The sequence below is a fragment of the Trachurus japonicus genome, chromosome 17 (genome assembly GCF_045865225.1).
Source record: "Trachurus japonicus isolate A0001 chromosome 17, Traja_1.0".
Taxonomy (NCBI): Eukaryota; Metazoa; Chordata; class Actinopteri; order Carangiformes; family Carangidae; genus Trachurus; species Trachurus japonicus.
In genome coordinates, this window is record NC_140923.1 from 9,108,424 (window position 1) to 9,124,987 (window position 16,564).

The 16,564-nt window shown below is 41.6% G+C and overlaps 1 protein-coding gene across 1 annotated transcript; it reads left to right on the forward strand.

The window, feature by feature from the left end:
* The first annotated feature begins 3,876 nt into the window (after positions 1-3,876).
* Positions 3,877-12,968, forward strand: LOC146970089 (uncharacterized). The gene is made up of 7 exons (XM_085804601.1): positions 3,877-4,012; positions 4,413-5,069; positions 5,191-5,293; positions 7,037-7,437; positions 8,383-8,459; positions 8,590-8,630; positions 11,742-12,968. Exons 1-6 carry the CDS (start codon positions 3,877-3,879, stop codon positions 8,626-8,628), a joined length of 1,413 nt encoding a protein of 470 aa, XP_085660727.1. The 3' UTR covers positions 8,629-8,630; positions 11,742-12,968.
* The last annotated feature ends 3,596 nt before the right edge of the window (positions 12,969-16,564 follow it).

The window sequence follows — 16,564 nt, forward strand, 5'->3', positions numbered from 1 at the left end:
ACAATCCAACAACTCCACAACGCTCTGGTGGACAAGTTGTGAGCTGCACATTCACCACGCTATGAGATAATCATGTAACATTATGTAACATTATGTTACGACACATGAAGCAAATACTCTGAACTACTTGTGCTTTTGAAATCCCTCCGCCCAGCAGCCGTGTCTGGAATGTAGTTCCAGCTGCATGTGCCACTAAAACAACTCTGTGTGGTAACGTTGTGTTATTATCTCATAGCGTGGTGAATGTGCAGCTCACAACTTGTCCACTAGAGCGTTGTGGAGTTGTTGGATTGTGTATTTGATGAGTTTGATGATGCTCACGTCTCTGCCCCGCCCATCTCAAAACAACATGCACCGGTAATTAAAGGTAGTGAACCTACTGCTGTGACTATAGGGGTTATGGCAATAGGCGAATTTACTAAAATGTTGAACTATCCCTTTAAGAAACACATTGGTGTTTTTGTTCTGGTCCTGCAGCTCGACAAATACATTTCAGAGCAAACTGCTGGTGATGCTTCATATTTGAGGGGATTAAACAGGATTCAGCTCGGCCTCGGTGTGGTTGGTCGTTTGGCTGAAGGATTAAAGATGGACGTCTTCACTTTGTCTCTAAATGTCATGGTTTGGTTTGGTAAATACTTGAAGTTGTGTAAGAGTGCGGATTTTAGATGGCAGAAGTGTTTCCATGTTTTCCAGACCTGGACACTAAGTCTGAAAATGATCCAGAGGGGGAAGAAGAGGAAGAAGAGGAGGAGACGGTGAAGGAGAAAGAGAAAGAGAAAGAGGAGGAAGCAGAGGTACCAAAAGAAAAAAAAAGATGTTGTGGCCAAATAAAAAACCCTACAGAGCTGAACAGGAAGATCTGAATCTAAAATAATAACTGGTTTCTTGTCTATTTCTCCTCAGGACGATGACGCCACGTCAGAGAGCCAGACGGAGGCGTTGACGACCACAGGTGAGAGAAAATCTGTCACAAAACACAAAACGACATCTGAACCACAGTTTCAACTCAGTCTTCACCAAATGTGACCCGTTCTATCAAAATGAGTCGGATGTCACAACGTTCTATTTTTAGATAATCAGCTGATAACGTGGAAAACCCATAGAAAATCAAAAAACATTTTTCTCCCAATCTCCCAAAGTTTCACAGTCCAGATAATTGAGAAAAGGCACGAAAATGATGATTAAAGTCGACTTGCAACTTAAACCCTCTGAAGATGAGCGTTGCTTCGGTGCAAAACATGAAATATCTTCTGAAGCGTTCATGATAGAGACGAGCTGTAAACTGCATCTGAATTGTGAGATTCTCTGCTTTCCGAGGGTCATTGAATGGCGTCGCTATGACAACAAGGGACCGTATAGGGTGCGTGTAATCACGTGGTAGAGGAACAGATGCCAGAGTCACTGGCAAAAACTTTAACTGCAGTTTTCTCAGGTTTTAGAACAGAATGAGAGAGTGAAAGATCGTAATTCAAATGGCCACATCTCAAAAACCATCAAATGTAGCTATGACTCTGACTAGGGAATCATTTTAAAGCTTATTTTCTAATCTTTCCATTGATACCAAAATCTCAACTTTGAAATTTGGGTCACTGTGACTCATTTTGATGGATCAGGTCACAAATACACTTTTATCTTTACATCTTTTGGTCTGGACACGTTTAGCATTATTAGTGCTGATACGAACTCCATATGGACTCGATGATGTGATTAGATGTAGGAGCATATTTCTGCATACATTTGCATATTAATGAGAGAAATGTTGTGGTTTTCTGAAGCTCACACTCTTAGTTCAGACGTGCATGTGTGCAAACAAACTCAACTTCATCAGGAGGAACTTGATTTAAACCAAAACTGGAGAACATGTTATAGAAACTTCACATTCGTACATGAAGATGATCTGATTGGAGTTATTCTGGCTGCAGATTTACTTGTTGCTGCACCGACATGAACGTGCAACTAATTTATATCATGAAGATAAAAGTGTTCAAAACACAGAAATCACTAATCTGTTACTGTTTATTAATAAGAAGTGGTTTTCGTCTTTAAAGCTGTTCAGAAAAGAAAACTGAATTTGATCCCACTATTAGTGTAATAACTCATCTATCAGACGATGGAGCCCAAACTTTGTGCAAAATTCTATTTTCGAGTAAATCCGGGATGAAAGTGGGGTAGTTTTTTTCACATTGGATAATACAGGCGCACAAATTCTACGTCACGTTGCTCACGATTCATCAGTGACTGATATTAGGATCTGTCATCCGTCAATCAAACGTCTGAGAAAATCGAGGGAACTCGTCCAACAAACTCTCCTCCTCTGGATCGCTGCGCCTCATTTAGCCTCGCTAGCTAAGAGTTAGCTACGTTAGCTGAACACACACACACACACACACCGAACTGGACAACATCCAATCAAATTCCTTGGAAACTCTGTGTCCTGCCCGATCCGACCCAAACATTGAATATCCCGCCCGCTCGATAACGCCCGATCCTTACTCCTGTAAACTGGTGTGTAAACTCGTGGAAGGAGGCGGGGCAAACACCGTCCTGTCGTGCCGGGGACGTAAAAATATGGATTTGGGATGATGGGATGTTTTTTTTTGCACTGAAAATGCACACATCACTGTCACTACACAAACGGCGCGAAGCTTCCTGGGGGGTATTCCATCGAGCTCGCTTAGCTCAAAGTCTGGCTTAAATGGCCGAGTCTCGCTTATTTGAGTGAGAAGCTTCGGTGCGTTCGTTCCCTTTGCTTTCGGCCATTTTATGGTATGTTCGGCACTCGACTGATGTGGGCTTGGACCAGGTGAGGCTAACAGGTGAGGCTTGAATTAGAGTCAAGTGAAGCCAGCTGATCTGGTTTGATGGAACGGGTCGGGGCTAGGTTTGGAGTTCTCGCTAATTCAAGCTTCAAGATTACACCATAGTCTGGATGTTCTTAGCCACTTTGATGGAATACCCCCCCCCCCCCCGGCTGCACGAGACTCATACACAGACTATTGCACGAGACTGCCCGGCTCGCAGTCCCCCGCAAAATGAATAATAAAGAAAATGTTACTGCTACAACCACCGTACAAGGCTGCAGGTGACAGGTCACACTGTTCACCATCACACTGTTCACCATCACACTGTTCACCATCACACTGTTCACCATCACACTGTTCACCATCACACTGTTCACCATCACACTGTTCACCATGCTCCGTTTCCCGTTAATAAAGGAATAAACGAGTCTGTGGCCACGACTCTCTCGCGCGCTGGCGGACACACACATGAAGTGATTGTTGTACCTGCCTGCACTTTTATAAAACAAGTTGCCCCCAGGGGAAAATAAAGATCTCTTTGACTTTGACGCACTGACACACACACACACACAAGGTCGCGTTGTGACGGTAATAAACATATGCGCTAAATCGTGCTAATGTGTTCAAATTGCTATTCGCCCCCCATCAGACCGATGTATTGGGACATACTGGACATTTCTTTTGGGACGACATACAGTCACTTCGGGTCAAATAAGTCAGTCTGGAGCCCCGTTTCTGAGCACCTTTAATTGAAATACATGTTCCCACCAGGAGTAAATATAGTGAAGTTAGAAAATGGAAAAGAGGTGACGCAGCTTGTGCCTGTTCTGTTCCTGTGCGAGTTCGAAACTTCGATTGTGTCATTTTATTGTGTCTTTGTTCTCCTTGTAGCCTCCACCGTTGTTTACATCCAGAATCAGAATCAGAATCAGAATCAGAATCAGAATATCTTTATTGTCATTTGTCGTGGAAATTCTCTGTTGCTGGTGAAGAATGAAATAGAGACTCGCCGGCCGACAAACTTTTATTTCTTATGCAAAGAAAAGGTCAATCAACATGCGAGCGGTTCAAGATGAAGAAAGACCCCGAACATGGGGAAAACCTAAACATTTCTACCTCTGGGGTGTGTTTGTGTCCTTTAGCCGGCCCCTTCCCTGATTGTCTTTTCACACCTTTGTCTTTGAAGGTATCGTCACCGGTCTCCGGAGGTACGGAGTCAAGACATACAATTTAAAATACAAAGGGGTTTGAGTGTGAATTAGGAAGTGGGAAGTTGGGCATCACAGATGGTGAAGTGTAAAGGAACTTGAATTCACAAATGACAGAAGGAAGTCTGGGGAAGAAGAAGGTTAGGTGTCTTAGGTGGTTTAAATGCAAAAGAACTTGATTACGGTATATAATTACAATAGAAAGTATCTCACAAAGGAGGTAAAAATGCTATTACATACACATTGCTCGTACAAATAAATGGAGGTAGAAACTCTCAGATTCAGTGCTGTTTAGAAAAAAACAACAGAGTAAAAAGTGTTCAATAAAAACAGGTGAATGAACTTTTTGCTCTCAAATAGAGAAATAATATCCTCTGTTTGTTTCCCTGCTCTGTTGTAGAGAAACCGACAGACGCCGACGCCGACGCCTCCATCATCCTCAACATCCAGCTGGAGGACGACGACGCCGCTCCGCTGGCCGAGGAGTCGCCCAGGAAAAAGAAGAAGAGGAACAAGAAGGAGAACGAGGCGACTGAAGAAACAACAACAGACACGTCGACCGCCGACGCTCCTCTGACCTGCAAACCCACCAAGAAGAGGAAGAGAGACAAGAAGAGAAGAGAAGAAGTGGAGGAGGAGGAGAAGGAGGTGGTGGTGGAGGAGGAGCAGGGGAAAGAGGAGGAGGAGGAGAAGGAGAAAAAGGAGGAGGAGGAGAAGGAGGTGTCTCAGGTAACTCCATCAGGGAAAAAGGCCAAAAAAAGGAAAAGGGAGAAAGAAGAAGTGGAAGAAAAAGAGGAGGAAACTCCCGTCGCTCCTCTGGAAAACAAGATTAAAAAGAAAAAAAAGAAGGTTAATGATGTAGAAAAGGAGGAGAAGGAGGAGGAGAAGAAAGAGGAGGAGAAAGAGGAGGACCCTCCAGAGACTCCTGCAGAGACGGAGAAAAAGAAGAAGAGGAAAAAGAGGAGGAGGGAGGGAGGAGAGGAGAACCAGCTGCAGTCTGAGGAACCACCAGCAGGGGGCGGCGACGCCTCAGACAACAAACTGGACGACGCAACAGGTAAAAAAAAATAAAAGACTCACAGATCCTTTTCCTTCTTTTCTTTTTCTTTTTTTTTTTTCCTAATCATGAATATTTAATGAGCTGTAACTCTTCTTCTCTTCTTCTTCTTCTGCTGCAGGTGGAACCTCGTCTCAGGTCAAGAAGAAGAGTCGCCTCAGGAAGAAGCTGAGCCAGAAGAAGAGACTGAGGCTGAAGAGGATCAACGTTCCTGCCAGGAACAAGTCAGTAACTTTATTATTCAACACAAACACAGTAGATCAGTGAAATAAAAGCTGCTGTTTGAGTTCTACTGTCGTTTGTGAAGCAAGAGTACCATTTAAAGGACAATTCCGGGCAAATTCAAGCTGTATTTTCCTATCATTTTAGGTCTAACAGAAGGAATCTGAAGATTTTCAGTTTAATTATTCACACTATTGTTCTTCTGTTCGGCCATTTTCTTTATTCTCTTTTTATATTCTCACTACTTTCCGCCTTTTTACGATCTTCATCTAGTTCTTCATACTTTGTGCTATTTCAACAATTCATATATCAAAACGTGCAGCTTTTTCTGGACTTTATCGGATGTATTCAAATTTTTCATACTTTTTATACTTTTTCAAATATTTAACTTTTTCTGATTTTTTTTTCCCCCATAGAGAATGCATTGGAACAGTCTTCAAACTCTTCAAATCTTCTTACTTCTTTCAGCCACTAAAGCTTCACCATACTTTCTGCTAGAGACTTCATTCAAATTCTGAGCTGTAGACAAACTTTTTAAGTGTTCCTCTATGACTCAGCTTATTGGTATCTTCAACAGTTTCTGATATTTGGCAGTTTTAAAATCATTAAGTTTTTTGACAAAATCCAGCTTTATAATGGGTGTGTGTTGCGTCTAACGAGCAGGGCTAGAGTGGTGACATCATCAGCCAGAGTGGAGAGAGGCAAAAAAACATTCTCAAATGTTTCTGGCTAAACTGTCAGCTTGGGTCTCAGTCTCACACGAGACCCAAGTTGCCGCTCGGTGTGTTCAGGTGCAGTGGGAAGCTCCCGTTTGTGTCTTAGATCTAGTTTTACAAACATGTCGGCTTGCTTGAAGTAAATAAACTTCTGGCTGCATGTTTGAGTCTCCATCTGACGCTGTCTGTGGAAAAACAATTGCTGCTTTGAAGTTCCGCTGCTTAGGCTGTTTACATCCCTCAATCCGCTCCCATTCATCGCTGCCGTGGCGACGCGGGGACAGACACAACTACCGCAAAACAGGAGACATTAAACTGAAAACCTTCAGATTCCTTCTTTTAGACCTAAAATGATAGGAACATAGAGTTGAATTTGCCTGGAATTGTCCTTTAAAATCATAAAAAAAACAAAAAACTCAGGACTTAGAGAAACACATGCATTAAATATGTTATAACAGGGTATATACAGGAATCTTGAAGTTAATTCTACTATCTTTTTAAGACTTTTTTCAAGACCTTCTCAATATTTTTCAACACCTCACCGCCACTTCAAGCTGTAACCATTTACATCAGTGACACTTAAAACTGAACAGTTTTAGTTTGTGATAAAGACTATATAGACCACTATGATACAACACCAGAATTCAAAATAGGCTGGGATAATAAATCAAAGGCAAAGTTTATCAAAAAATAAAAAATTGCTCCACTCTCAAAAAACAAAAACAACAATCTTCTTTTCTTTTTTATGTACTGGTTCATCTTTGTTTTTTGATAAAATGAATTAGATTAAGTTTATTTGTCCCCCATGGGGAAATTTGTCTGTGTGTATGAATTTATTCAATGTTTTTTAGGACTCAAACTCTTGGACAGCTAATTAAAAAAAAAATACCTTCAAAATTTAAGACTTTATAAAGTCGTGAAAAGACTTTTTAATACTTTTTAAGGGTCTTAATTTTCCCAAAATTGATTTAGACCCCGCGGACACCCTGAATAAACTAATTGAAAAAATGTAAAATCTGATGTTTCCAGACAGAAACGTCTCCAGGAGGCGGAGGAGGAGACGACGCCTCGGACCAAATCAAACAAAAGAGCCAAAGGAGACGCCGCCGCCGCCGCTGTTGCCCAGGACGCCGCCGAAGACAACGCACCAAAGAAGAAGAAGAAGATGAGCACAGAGCAGGAGGAGAACTCCTCCAAGGAAAACCAGCCTCCCCAGACCAAGACCAAGAAGAAGAAGAAGAAGAAGAGGCCGGTGGAGGAGGAGGAGGAGGAGGAGAGCGGAGCGGCGAGATCAGATCAACCTGAGGCCGCGTCGGCCCCCAGCGGAGGGAAGAAGAAGAAGAAGGTGAAGAAGAAGGCGGCGGCGGCTGAGGAAGACGAAGAGACGACGGTGAACTCAGCTCCTGTCGCTGCGAGTGCAAAGAAAAAGAGTAAGAAACTAAAAAAAATTAGTTTTATTTTTAACGAGGCTTCAGTTCATTATTATTTCATTAAAATAGTGAAAATCTCCCTTTAAAAGATGACAACGTCCTCAAACCGCCTGGTTTTACTGTTTTAGGAGTTGAATCGAAGGCAAAAAGTTTTTTTTTATTTCAGTTTGTTTCATCTTCAAGTTAAAGGGATAGTTCACCCTAAATTCAAATTTCCCTCATGATCTCCTCCCCCTCATGTGGACTAAGGGCTGGGAGAAGTTTCAGAGTCCTCCGTGGCTTCTCTGAGTTACAGCGGGGCTCCCTGCAGCACTGCATGTCCATATGACGGTTGAGAACGGAGCTCACTTTTCTTCGTCCAAAAAGACACACCAAAAAACATCCAGATACCTCCATGCTGCTCGTATGTAATGTCCCTCTTGTATTGAAGCCCCGACATGAGAAATTGCACTGACACAGGAAGAGCAGTGAACTGAGACACAGCTACAAACAAGCTTAAAATATAGACTTAGACTTTAATTTTTTTCGGGACAATTTCGCATGTCGGGGCTTCAATACCAGAGGGACATTACAGACAAGCAGCATGGAGGTATCTGGATGTTTTTTGGTGTGTCTTTTTGTTACGAAGACAGTTGGTGTCCGTTCTCAACCGTCATATGGACATGCACTGCTGCACGGAGCCCCGCTGTAACTCAGAGAAGCCACGGAGGACTCTGAAACTTCTCCCAGCCTTTAGTCCACATGAGGGGAAGAAGGAGATAATGAGGGAAATTTGAATTTTGGGTGAACTATCCCTTTAAACAACTTCTTTCTTCACACCGAGGACGACCTGCAGTGTAGTTAGAGTATTTTTCAAAGACAGTGAGAAACAGTGAGTGAGGCCACACAGGAAATAAATAACCTGACAGTCGTCAATATTCATGTTGTGTTGACTGATGTTCACAGAGAAGAACAGACTAAAGGAGAAACTGGAGGAGACTGAACCTGCTCCAGATGTTCCAGATGTTCCAGCTGCCTCCAAGGTACCAAGACTTTTATACAACGTCTCTGCTTTTAGTCCCACCTGTTTTGTTTTGTTTTGTTGTTTTCTTAAGTATTCAGTTTTTCTGCGAATCATCACAGTATTTTCTTTGCTTTCTCTGATGTTTCCAGAAAAAGAAATCCTCCAAAAAGAAGATGGTGTCTGTTTAAATGTAAGTAGCTTCAGTCAGTTTATTTCTCACCACATCTGTCTGTTCAATATGAAACCACAGTTAGCTTCAGTTAGCTTAGCATGAAGCTTAGAGTCTCAATATGAAACCACAGTTAGCTTCAGTTAGCTTAGCATGAAGCTTAGAGTCTCGTCTCGGTGCTGTGACGTTTCCAGACGAACCACAAAGGCTACAGCTGAGACTTTATACTTCTTATATTTATTATTATTATTATATATAATGAAAATCCAAAGCTTTAAAGGAATAGTTCACTAAAAAATGAAATTCACTTCATATGAGATTAATAGCGCCCGACACAAAAACGTCCATAAAACTACACAAAAACCATTTAATATTCCTCCTCACTGCTCGTCCACTGCAATCCAAGTGTCCTGAAGGGAGATAGTCCAGAGTTTACTGGAAACTACGTGATTTAGGATTTAGCGCAATACAGGACTGTTTAGGCTGTAAAAATGTCCTAAATGACGTAGTTTCCAGTAAACTCTGGACTATCTCCCTTCAGGACACTTGGATTGCAGTGGACGAGCAGTGTGGAGGAATATTAAATGGTTTTTGTGTAGTTTTATGGTCGTTTTGTGTCTGGCGCTATTACTCTTATAATAAGGATTTTGTTGGACAACGAACCGGTCTCCCGGGTCTCTAGATGCACTTTGAGGAATAAAAAACTACTCTGGAGAATTCATCAGCATGAGAGTGAGTCACTAAAAAACTTCATTTTTTGGTGAACTATTCCTTTAACTTGTTAATTAAAGGTTCATGAGGCAAGAAATTCACATGCGTTTTAAGTTTTTTACTGCTAATGGGCGATGAAGCGTTAAAAACCAAAAAGAATGAGCCCACTCGCGTATCTCTCCGTGGCCTTGAACAGGCTGTGTGCTGCATAATGCGCTGCAATTCTGGGTCCGAATTTCCCGCGCTGTCCGCGGATGTGACGTCAAATGACGCTGCATGCGCGTCCTCGACAGCTTCGGCTTTCACCGCTTGCGCCCAGCGGTCGGCGGATGTCTTGCAGCCTGAACAGTTATGTGAGCAGCGAGTAGAGAAATAACGTCACTTTCTTACATTTTAATATTTTTTCATGCGAGAAAGTGACGGTTTAGATTCCCACTCTGTTGTCAGTTTATCCAAATAACGTATGTAAGTAGATTTGCTCCGACAGGAGTGCAGAGCCACACACACGCAGCAGCAGCAGCAGCGGCTCGTCACAGAGGCTGCAGCCGGGGAGCTGAGCTCATCGGCCGGTCAACAGCTGTCCTCTGTCCTCCTCCTCCCAGGGAAGAAAACCAGCCCAGTAACTTCCCCACAGGTTTTTAGAGGTTTTCTGCCGGCTGGTTGAATTGTTTTTAGGAGATAAATGCTGGATGAAATCTAACAGTGGCACTGTGGCAGTCGGATTAGTTCATTTGAATGAAAAGTGAAGCTTCAGGTGTGTGTGAGCAGCGCAGCCTTGGGGCTCTGTACGTACAACAATCACCATATTTAGGCTACTTCAATAAATAAATAGTTTTACAATGAGCCGACTGATTCATCCATGGTCAGTTTATCCAAACAACGCCTGTAAGGAAATTCTCCGACGTGTTGGGAGGAGCAGAGCCACTAGAGCAGCCGAGCGGCAGCAGCGGCTCAGAGGCGGCGGCGGCGGCCGGTGCTGACCTGATGCCCGGGCGGTCAACCTCCCGGTGTCACGGTAAATTGAGCACTGTACAATGAGCGCGGCACGGCGCATTTACTGTCTATTAACATCCAGGTGTGTAGCCTACGTGTGTGCGTGCGTGTGTGTGTGTGTGTGTGTGTCTGTGTCTGTGTCGTGAGACAGCAGGTAGAGGGGCTGACTGGCAGAGATGAGAGATAGGCTAGTGAAAAATGTTCTTTTTTTTTCTGTGAGAGACTGCTGCGGCGGACACAAACCAAACTGTGGCGGCTGATTAATGAAAAACACCGGTATAGTAACGTTGTGCCGTTTCCAATTCAGCCACAGTGTCACTGTCACAGCATCAGCTGCTGCTGTGGAGAGTTGATGCGCGCTCCCGCACCAGCTTGGCTGATATGGCTGCAGTAACTCTGACGGCCGCTACGGCCGTTGTATCGCTACTGAGTTTTATTCCTCGATCTTGCCTCAAGCACCTTTAAAAAAAAATTTTTTTTTCTTCTGCTGGTTGTTGTTTGTTAATTTGTTGAAGTAAATAAGACTATTTCGTTACATCAAACTCTCCCTCTGTGTGAAACATCCGCTGTTACGTTACGACATCGTCACATTTCAGATCCATTTCAGTGTCTCCGAGGCCGTTTGGAGAATTAGTGAAGTGTCTTAAAGCAGAAGTAAGCGAGATTTTTGTGTTAATATAAGTCTTAAATAGTTGTATCTTCCGACAGCAATCACTTCTATAGAGTGTTTGGTCTGAAACACGGGTCTGTCAGTCACTCTGCTCTGCTCTGAGCCCAGGAGAAAACTTTCCTTGTATCCTACAACCTTTATCCAATGAGGAGAGAGAACGGCATAAAGGGGCAGTCCTCTCTGTGCAGCCAAGGGATGCGCCTGAATGTGGTGACGTAGGGACGAGGACCAATAGATCCATGACGAGGGCGGGGGCTGCTAACTCCATCTGCTGACAAGAAGTTATGGTGCGTTCAAGGCAACTCGTAACTGGTGTTTTTCCGACCTGTGAAGTGGTACCAGTTCGATCTGGTACGAGTTCACGGGTCAGAAGTTACGAGTGGCCGTTATAGTGACTTTCACAGGTGAAACAGGTCGGAGAAACACGAGTGGGTTGTCTGGAACGCTACAAAGTCGTAAGTTGTGACTTGAAGCTGTAATTTACGGTTTCAAAAGCCTGCCTGGAACGCAGCATTAGCCGAAACCACCGGATAGCTTACTTCTGCTTTAAGTGTCGTTTCAGCTGGAAAAAAAAAAAATAAAAAAAATAGTGTCCTCAGGGAGTTTAGCTTTTCACAAAATGGTTTATTATTAAAAAAAAGTCACAAAGCAGCACGATGGAAACCAGGAGTGATGGTTCGACTGAGGTGAAACACAAAGTTTTGGTTTTAGTGGCGACTAATGAGGAGGTTTTCTTTTTTATTCTCTCTCCTGATCAGACGATGATGACGAATTCTCCTGGACCTGAAAGCCCAAAGAACAAGACGACAATCTGCAGAACGTCGGTGCCTTCGTCCTGATTCTTCATGTGAGATGAAAGGATTTTCTCAGAGGGAGAGAGAGGGAGAGAGGGAGAGAGGGAGAGGAACCTCTGAGGGAACATCAGTGTTTTACTTTTCCTCTGCTCTAAAACTGTGAACACACACACACACACACACACCTCTTTAGTTTGTTCATGTTTATGGTTTAGAAATCCTCGTCAGTGGATTGAAGCTTTAATTATACATATTTATGGCAGACCTGCTCGTTAAGGGGCGGGGGGGAGGTTTAATTGAAATAATAAATAATTAAGAGATGAATTAATGGCCACTTCTAGTAGCAGCAGGTCATTAAATCTAAAACTATCACAATTGATTAAAGTTTTTTTTTAGAGCTGAAGATCATTTGATTTTTATTTCTTTTTTACCTTCATAAAAACTGGTTTATAATTAGTCTGGTTCTGATGTTTGTTTTTCCAAAAATCTGTTTCATAATTGTATCTGTTAAAACTTTATATCATTCTAAACTAAATAACCTTGGGAAAAGATAATTCAGTTTACAAAGTTATAAATCACAGAAAAACCGGTTAAAGGGACAACATGAAGTTGGAAACTGTCGACGTTCGTGTCTGATGAATCATTAAAGGAATTAAGAGACGATCAAAAGGAAACTTAATCTATTCAGCTCAAATTAAAAACTCAGATACAAACATATTTGTATTGGGATCAAATAAGAAGATGGTAAATAACAAGTTCTGACTAAAACGTGTATAATTAAATAATAATAATAATTAAAACGTGTATAATTAAAGCTAAAACGTGTAGAATTAAAACTAAAACGTGTATAATTAAAGCTAAAACGTGTATAATTAAAGCTTGTCTACCTGAGTCTTCCTCCACATCCTTGATATTTAGACTTTATTTCTCCTTCTTTGTAGAAACTTAAGTTAGTTTTGTTCCGACACTAACTCACGTTACATAAGGTGTTTGACTTTTTTTCTTTGTTTGTTAAGCTGTGAAGTTTTTTTTTTCCGTTTGTTTTTTTTTATTTGGAAATGGTTTTGTTTACAGTGTCACTGTTGTTTACAAGGTTTTTCTCATTCATAAGTCTATGAACTTATTAACTAACTATGCACCGGATCAGATGCTGTTTTTACTGGAGGGAGAGAGTCGAGGTTTACACCACCTGTCACTTGTCTCTGTACGAACCTCAAGTAGAAAATAAAGAAATCTAACAGTTCACATTCACTTGTTTGGTTTGTTTTTTGTCTCATATTGTTGAATTTAACCTTCCTTCTTTCCTTCCTTTCTACCTTCCTTCCACAATCCTTTTTCCCTTGCTTCTTTCCTTCCTTCCTTTCCTTCGTCCTTACTACTTCTTCCTTCCTCTTTTGATCCAGTTGACCTGATCAAATTCCCTTCCTCCCTCCATCTTTCTTTCCTTCCCTTTTCCCCTTCCTTCTTTCCACAATCCTTTTTGCCTCCCTCCCTCCCTTCCTTCCTTCCCTTCGTCCTTCCTTCTTCCTTCTTTTTTGACCCAATCTGTTCCCTTCCTCCATCTATCTTTCCTTCTTTCTTTCCCTTTGTCCTTCCTTCCTTCCGTCCTTCCTTGACCCAGGAGGACGACAGGAGGGTAAAGTTAAAACTGAGCTGCAAAATAAAGTAAGTAAAGCTCTGTCAACCAGAGTCTGGAGTTAAACGTAATCACACCCTGTAATTATTAATGAGCATATGAAATCCTCATGGTGTAAGGTGTCAGCATCTCATATTACGATGCATCCCATAATAAGCACACTGAAGTAAAAAGACTGTGCAGGTGAAGTAGAGCAATGATTTAGTCAACTCGTCATCAGATAACAGTAAATCTTGCAGCATGTTTTTGTACTAATGCACCATTATATTTCTACTTTTGGACATTTGGGCTTCGTGAAACAAAACCAAACATCTGGAGAAGTCACAGCTGTATGTTCAGTTGTGCAACGGTGAAGTTAGAGTGTAATTATATAACAGTGTTATATAAACCAAAGGTCGAGACTGAAGTGGATAAAAAGTATCTGGAGTTCACTTCCTGTTGATGACCCGTGTTGACGCCACATCTTCACGTCTCTTCTCACTTTTCGTAACGTTCACTTGTGTTTCTGTTCAGTCAAAAAAGAAAAATATATATTTCACAAACTTGTCTGTGACTGTGTAGAAAGAAACACACACCCACACAGACACACAACACCGTGACTGACACGGTGATGATACAGGACATACAGGATGTTCTTGGCTCTGATTATATAGAATTACAGAGGCGATGCAGCGAAGCAGCGGCTGTAAAGTGTCTGTGACGACACGAGGGCAGATCATTTCTCTCTGTTACAGTCGAGTCGCTGCAGTGAGAGGAGGAAACGTTTTCTTCTTCAAAGCCTCACACACACACACACACACACACACACCTACAGGAGAACTAAAACACAGCTGGACTCAGATCAAACTTCACCACTGAAAACTTTTTCATGATTACTGTATTCATGACTTTATAATGTGTTTTCTTTCTTCATTTCATAACGTCGTCGTCATGTTTTCCTCTCTCCTGTAAAGAAGACTGTCCCTTTAATTCATTATTTTTACTCTAAGTGAAAGATGAATGAATCAGTTCAGATATAGAAAAGCAATCTGTGATTAATAATCAATAAAATATATGTATCTGAGTGAACTGAAAAAACGTTAAACTATGTTGGTTTAGCAAAAGATTTTGGACATATTTCACTGTTTTTGTACATTTTTGGATCAGATGATTAGTGACTGACTGACTGATTGATTCAGAAAAATCAGCAGATTAAATAATAATGAAGATAATCATTAGGTGGATTTTTAGAACTGATTATATTTAGATCAAAATATAATCACTCAAACTGCTGCGGTGGATTTAAAGGGTATTTGCCGTTTAAAAAAAAATCTGAACTACTTAATCACCCAGATAACTTTGGTGTCATTCCAAGTGGTTGTGATGAAATGAGCTGCAGCCGAGAGGCGCGTATATCCGTATAATGGAGTCTACAGGGCAGCAGAATGCAGCCTCTAAATAACACATTATCTGCTGAGAAACTCCTTCATTTCACCAATATTTAGTTCTGATAGGCTAGTGCTATTCCCCTCTGAGTCCGGGGTTAGCTGTTATCAACATCCGGGGTCTGTAGGTTGACCTACTGACCTCTGACCTGGATGATGTCATCTCTGAGCGCCGCCCGGCTCATTCTGATAATAATCATTCTGCTTCGGCATTCGGGTCCATTTTTATCTCAACTAGCCGGAGCTTTAGTGAGTCCAGGTTGAGGAGAGGAAGCCTGTGGAAGCTGAACTTCATCCAGCTGCTCATTTTGTTCTGACAAGTCAGAAACACACAGAAACCAACCATAGCATTAGTGGTAGCAACGTAGGTAAACAAGCCGCGCTGCACGGTGATCAGAGAGATGACATCATCAAAATAATGACACCAAAGTTATCTGGGTGAGTAAATGATCGTATTTTATGCTAGAAATAAGGTCCAGATTGTAAAAAAAAAACGGCAATTCCCCTTTAATGGTGAGTGGTGATCAGAGATAAACAACAACATCAACAACAGAAAACACTTCAAACTTTAACATTCAAACATCTGGATCTTCTCAGGACGACTCACTCATTATCTCAGGTTTTCTACACAAGAATCAGTGTAAAACACACACACACACACACACACCTGTATTAGAGCTTCAGCATCAGCATCACCTCGTCTTTCATTTCAGTTTTTAATCTGAAAAAAAGAGAAGAAAAAACTGTATGAAAAGTTGAGAACACGGAAAATAAGCACAACAACAACAAACAAACTAATCATCCGTCGCTCTGTTTCCATGGTGACGCCTGTCAGTCTCAACCCGGTCCAGTCAACACAAACACACCGACACACTTCAGACTCTATCAGGTGAATTATAACACACAGACTGAACTGACACTGTGTTTTCTGCTGTGAAAACGTCTGTAACAAGTTCAGATAAGGAGAATAAACTAACAAACTAACAAACACACTGGACGTGAATCACAGACAGGTGTTTCTCCCTCTGGACTTTGTCTTTTCCCGTCAGTCTGTCAGTTTATTCCGCTCTGAGAGAGTTCAAGCATCAAGGTGCACCGGTGTGACTGAAAACAAACAACTAGAAACAATCCATTTGTTCCACAGACGTGAGATAAAAGAGATAAAACAAAGTGTTTTTCACATCTAATGAGTGAGTTTCCTGCAGGTCCCAGTTTCTCTTCACGTCGTGACTCAAGTTGCTCCACGTTGGGTTTTATTGGAGAAGTGATTATAGTTTGGAGTCGTTTGAAAAACACTGAACCTTTTTGTTGAAGAGCACGCTCCGGCCTGAACTGTGTGTGTGTGTGTGTGTGTGTGTGCAGGGTTCCTACACATTTGAAATTTCCAAATTCCATACTTTTCCCAGACCCTAATTTCCAGAATTCTTTGGTAAAAAAATTCAAATTATTTGTGATATTTGAGTAAATAGATGTGCATAATATTTTTAAAAAAGCATGCAATTAATCATTTGTTTTCATTATTCTGAATGTGTATGCCATTATGTAACCAAATCATTTCCTGGAGATTGTAGCTAGGTACAATAGTGCATACAAGATAATGAACACAAATAACTTCAGATGAGACCAAACCCAGATCAGTATTAAGAAAAACATATTTCCATACAATAGTTTCCATTTTCCATACTTTTCCAGACCTGGAAATGTATAAAATCAAATTCCATACTTTC